Source organism: Parasteatoda tepidariorum, chromosome 7 (assembly GCF_043381705.1).
Source record: "Parasteatoda tepidariorum isolate YZ-2023 chromosome 7, CAS_Ptep_4.0, whole genome shotgun sequence".
NCBI lineage: Eukaryota > Metazoa > Arthropoda > Arachnida > Araneae > Theridiidae > Parasteatoda > Parasteatoda tepidariorum.
Window position 1 is genome coordinate 73,998,230 of NC_092210.1, and position 6,490 is coordinate 74,004,719.

Here is a 6,490-nt window from a genome sequence, read left to right on the forward strand (position 1 = left end):
TTTTGATTTTGACATTAAACATAGCTTCTTCATTAAACATAGCACTCTTCATTTAGCTCAGCTATAATGTGTTTTTTCTTGGACAAAGTCATTATTTGTTCTCTAAAACACTGGTTGACAATAACAAAATCAATACAAATTCAAAATAAATATTTGTTTACGTTATTAACGCATGCGCAATGAGAGATAATGTCTGCGTTGGACCGACTGCTCACGCTGAGCTAACAAAAAAGTATTTTTTTGGCGTCAGCTCTGCGTCAACTTTCCGCTGACGCCTAGATAAGGCGCTAGTTCTAAGAAACCAGGCCTTGAGCTAACAAACCAGTATTTTGTTGGCGTCAGCGGGACGTTGACGTTCCGCTGACGCCCAGATAAGGCACTTGTCCTAAGAAACCAGACCTTTAGTTAAGAATTCAAATGTAACTTACAAACAATTTTACAATTAAGTATTGCCGAGGGGAAAAAATTTACTCAGTAACTAATAGCACGTGCCGTGAAAACACAAAATGATCACCACACCAATACAGCAGATATCAACTACATATACTGAATACAGTAATCTTCTTTTAAGGAGGGCAAAAAGTAACAACGGCTAAAATACTTTCAGCTATTGTTTTTTCCCTTCAATTAGAAGGAAAAAAACAATAGCTGAAAGTTGCAGTCAGAGTTGCAGTCTAAAAAATGATATATAAAAAAAATACACACGTGAAAAATGTTTATTAAATATCGTAGGTTTTTTCTTAAAAGTACAAATTTAATTCTAACGTAATTTACGCTTCAATAGCTTAAAAAGTTTGGAAACCAGTAAAATTTTATCTTCATAAAATATTAATACTTTTATTTTGCAGTCCAACCAGTTGCACGTAAGTTAAATATAGTATAAGTTAAATATAGCTTATTATTTGAATTATTGCTTCTCTAAGTCGATTTAACAGCAAAGATTTGAGATTTGACATGAAAGTGGTTTTATCTCAGTGATGCAGACATTATCAGAGGCTTAGGTGGCTGATTTTATTGAGACTACACCAAAAATCTTACTTAAAATTACTTCATAAAAATAACATCACTATCTTTCTTCTTAGCTTAACAGCAAAGAATTTCAAAGGACAACGCGATTTATTTCAAACACAGCGAGATGGAAGTCATTGACATTAAGAAAAGCGCTTTCACTTTGGCATTGATTTCTGTATTATGCAATAATAAATTTTCGAAAATAAAATTTATCATTTTCAGCACATTAAAATATTGTTTGAGAACCTTAACATTTTTTATTACATTAAAATATTTAACGGGCCATTAATAGAACTTAAAACTACTATCAAGCAGAAATAAAATTAAAAGAAACGACAGCCGATACTATCAGAATTTCATCGTTAGTGCCAAAATAGAGATTGAGGATAAATACTTCTGCATTAATCAAGACTTAAGTGCTTTATTTATGCTTTTTTCAATCTTGTACTCAAGACTATCAATATAGTTTTTTTCTTTTGAGTTTTTCGAACGAACTTCATTAATTTAAATAAAACTGTCTTTTTTCTTTCTTTTTAGGTGGTTATAATACAGTTTTTCCAATTGCGAACTCCTTTGTGCATATTTTGATGTATACGTACTACGGAATATCAGCTCTAGGCGATGACGTCACAATACACTTGACTTTTAAAAAATACATCACCATGTGCCAATTGGTAAATTATTTTAAAATGAATTTAGTTTACAATCAGTTATTTCATACATACCAGTTATTTTATGACTCTGAGGTTACAAACTTTCAGTAGGAGAGATACAGTACACTTATACTTTGCTAGCGCAAGTAAACATAGAGATCTGTCGTTTTTTTGTCAACACTGCCAACTTCTATCGATTCCTTGCTCAGTCGGCCATTCTTTTCATATTACCTACTAGCCATGACAAGTGCTAAGATGGCCCTAACTTTGGCGCTAATCAGTTAAAACTATTACCTAATGTCCTGAAGCTTTCTTTAAAATTTCGATATCAATTCTCGCTTAGTATAGACGATGGAAAATCATATATAATATATAAATGCATGTTCGGACATGTTTTCCTGACCTAAGAGTGACGACGCACGAAAGGAAGGTCACGACCAACATTGACCCGCTTGATCACTAGACCTTTTTTTCCTCGACTTTTTCTGGCATCAAGTAAAGTACTGATCAAGTACAAGTGTCTTAATGCACGCATCGTTACAGCTTCTGGGAAAGTCCGGAACATGACTGGTATTTTTGAGAGCATAAGATTTTCCATTCGCCGGAGAAGTAAAGCCTTGCACCATGGTTCGAATTTTCTAACACCTTCTTTGATGGCAATCGCTGTCTTTTTTAATTTTCTCCCACTAACCATGCCTTTTGTTTGCATCAGGGAATTTCCAGCCTTGCTTTGCTAGACGATTTTCTTTCATCCAAACTTTCAGTTCTGAAGGTTTAAAATCGCTGCCATGAATCTCAGTGCGTACATACGTTGAGAATATTATGCAAATGTCGTAGATGTTAAAAAAATTACCCTAAATAATTAATAATTTTTGTGTGGTATTTGGATTTTCAACTGACTTCTTTATTTCGTACTACTCCCATGCCACGCTAATAACAGAGCACCTCGTCTATTATTGATTGCTCTATCTTAAATTACTGATGTTCTATCTTTTGTGGCAATGCTAAAAATATCATATAAAGTAGTTTTGACCGATGCCATGGCTAATACCTGAACTAGGATGCATCTTACTTAACTTTCATGCCACATCGCATAACGCAATATAATAAAACCAATTTTATGAGGTTTTTGTAATTTATTATATTTGTAATTTTTAAATTCCTATTAGATTTTCAAAAAAAAATTTTTTTCCAGTGCCGCTAGATTTCATTGCCATACCTGCCAACTTTTCCGGATTTTCCGGAAGATTTTATTTTCATATTTAAAGTGGTAGTAATAATATACTATTTTTCTTTTATAATCTGAATTTTTAAATGATATTGATTACCACTATTCTTACAAAAATTAAGCACATATATTAATATGCGTTACTGTCATAGTTTTCAACTTAAGTTTTCTCAAATACAACGCATTTGTTTGCTTAAAATTGAACTTTTAATTCCATTTTAATACCACTGGGAAAAATAATAATGGAAGGGATTAAAAGTTGGCAGGTATGCATTGCTAATCCCTCTAGGGGCTATGGATAACGTTTCCTACGTGATGTTCCTACGTGAATTTTTATAAATTTTTGGAATTCCAATCCAATACAATATACAGATTTTGGGAGCTAACACTCTGAAATAATTCATATTTCAGGTTAAAAAGCACTAGTTCTAGCGGTACTAGTCGCACCTTGAATGCGTGTAATAACTGAGAATTGGCAATAGTTTTCTCAAAATTAATTTGCTTCTGGGCGTTACTTACTGCCTAACAAATGTTGTACTGCCTTATATAAGAAGGAAAATGCTTGCAGAAAAGTTTATAGCTTATAGGGACTGCGACTTATCGTATCATGATTTTGTTCCTCACGTTGGTCGAAATTGCACAGAGATGGTTTAAGGACAGTCGTACGAAACGATGGCTTCAGGCTGGATTTCAGCGGCACTAACAGCCAGAAATGGCCAAAAGGGATAGCGCTGTCGCGATTCATGAGTCGAGAAATGAAGTCCTTTATTAGGTGACAAGTTTCTATTCTGGCAGATCTAAAACTTTTGTATTTGCATATCCGTGTGGTGACCAGGACTTCTAATACATTTGAAGTTGTATCAAAGACTTGAATGTCTTTAGTGGTAAAGTCAACAACTAAACTGGACACGAAAATGGTGGCACGTCTTCCTTACAGATTTGCTCCGGTTCTGCTTCACCACATGGCTGTGACCGTATTTCGTAATTTAATAACGAACGCTTTTTGGCATTCAACATTTTTTACCATTCAGCATGATTTGTTTGATAACTTTTACTCTATATCTGGTTGCCTATATCGATTATATATTTCAATAGAATTCAAAAGACTTAGAGACATAGAAGAGAATTCAAAAGACATTTTTTTCTTGGATAGCAACAAAAAAATTTTGCAGCAATTTTTTTTCTTCAAAAATTAGTAGCCTGTTTTGGAGACTCGATGTCCAGCTTTCGCAAAGGACTATTAGTTGGATTAGTGTTTTATACACACTGATTTTCGTTTCATTACTAATCGTGATCTAAGATGGTTTCTTAATTCAGTGCGGCATTTGTTTGGCGATCAATTCTCCAAACAGATCACTATCGTACGCATCAATCGGCGATCAATTTCAGCATTCACTCTATTATTTTTTAGTGACAATTGTTCCTAGATATTTAAATTTAGTGACTTTCTCAAAGCTGTGATCATTCACCAAAAGTAATACAATATCAGACTCTTGTATGGTCACGACCAATTTTGTTTTATGTTCTTTGAGGTTTAAACCCATTTTTTTTTGGCCTCTGTCCAAAGAGTTACAAACGCCTTAAAAAAGTTTTGATCTTCCAACAACATCAAAATCGCCCGCATATGCCAGCACTTGAATGAATTTTTGTCAAAAAAGAGCCATTTGTTGTTATCTTTGCGTTTGTGTTGACTCTTTCTAATGCAATATTAAAAAGTTGGCATGATAAAGTATCGCCTTGCCTAAAACCGTTATCAGTAAAAATTGCCTCGGAAAGGTCATTTTGGTATTTTGATATTACATCAATCACTTGAAAGAGTTACTTTCACAGGATTGATATTTTTTGTGGCCATTGCATCTTTTTGATATCGCATGCTACATTGAAATCAATAAAAAGATTATACGTGTCGACACTATATTCTCTGGTTTTCTCTAATATCTGTCTTACTGTATAGACTTGGTTGATGCTAGATTTTCCTAATTCGAATATATATTGGTATTTGTTGAAATACATGCCTTTTAACAATGTTATTTTTCGAATCACTTTTTTGTGATGGCAACATTGGTTTTTATCTAGCGATACTGTTTGTTGGCAACGGTTGTTGCAAGTTAGTTTTGTTTACATTTTTGCTATGCCGGGAACGGCATCTTTTCTCCTATCTGTTAAATAAATATAGTATAATCTAGACCACAATAAATTTCTGTAATGTTTTCAATTCAAATTTAACAGTATTAACCGATGATTTTTGCCACACGATGAAGCATAGCTATCATATAGTATATTGGAGATTTTAAATATAGCATATTACCTTACATAATATTTACTAGTTGAAAAAGTCTTCTTGTTTCATTATTTTGAGACTTAAGATTTTACAAGTTTCTAAATTGCTCTCCTAAAAAATTCTTTTTTTTTTTAAATTTTTAAGCAAGTATTTCTCTTGTTTTCTTAGTTCTTTGTATAACTCTTCAACATTTCTAATAATATTTTGAATCATTACTTTATAAGCTTTATTTTTCTTGGTATTAGCTTCTAAGCATTCAGCATGGAATCATTCCTAGTGCATATCTCTTTCGATACATGAGAGAACTTCTTTAGTTGTTTTCTGTGGTTATTTGCTTCAATGTCGTCTTGTCATCTTCTCCTAATGATTCTTACCTTGAGCGTATTCCTTCGCTCACTTTAAATTTATAATTATAGATTACTTTCGGTTTACTCATTTCTTGTACGTTTGGTGATTTAAATATAACTACTTTTTTTTCTTCTTATAATATAATTTATTTAATTTATATTTGAGTTTTTACAATACTAAGAAGTGAAGTCTGCATTTACTCTTCTGTAGCTACATACATCCATCAAGCTGTTCTTGCGTCTAAAATCAACGTAAGATCATGGTCAACCTGATTTGTGATGTTTTGATTTTCAAGTAACTTTATTTATGTTTTTAAGTTTAAACTGGGTACCACCAATCATAAGGGTATTAACAGATGCAAAATCTATCAGCATCTTTCCATTATCATTACTTTCATTATGAAGACTTTGACCACCAATTGTCAGGCTGAGTAAACCAGTGTTCTCTATATTTTGTTAAAATGTCTAATTATTCATCAGGTACCATGTCCAACACTTCTTGTAATAATAATCTAAAAATCTTTCCGTAGTTAGTAAGTTTGAAGTATATATATACATCGAAGAGCCATTACATTATGACCACCCTGCTAATAACATGTAGGACCACCGTTAGTCCTCAAAACTGCTAGCACCAGCCGTGACATTGGTTCCACAAGGTGCTGATAGGTAGTCTGACGACGTATCTGGTACCAAGCGCTCACCAACTGGTCCTGCAATTCCCTCACATTGCGAGTGTAGTGTGGCAGCACGAATTTGGTTTTCCAAGTAGGACCACAAATTCTCCATCGGATTAAGGTCAGGTGAATTTGGGGGCCAAGGCATGACTTGAAAGTCACTGGAATGTTCCTCGACGATTCGACCCTTATGACATGGTGCATTATCCTGTTGGTAAACACCATCCCCCGCAGGAAAAACTGTTGCCATGAATGGGTGAACCTGGTCTGCAACTATGTTCAAGTAGCTTACAGAC

At 33.7% G+C, this 6,490-nt stretch overlaps 1 protein-coding gene across 1 annotated transcript in view; it reads left to right on the forward strand.

Moving 5' to 3' along the window:
* Positions 1–6,490, forward strand: part of LOC107450593 (very long chain fatty acid elongase 7) — a 35,406-nt gene that overhangs the window by 27,863 nt on the left and 1,053 nt on the right. Inside the window, exon 8 of the mRNA XM_043039378.2 lies at positions 1,549–1,685. Coding sequence (XP_042895312.2) covers positions 1,549–1,685 — 137 coding nt within the window. The remainder of the gene's footprint in view (positions 1–1,548; positions 1,686–6,490) is intronic.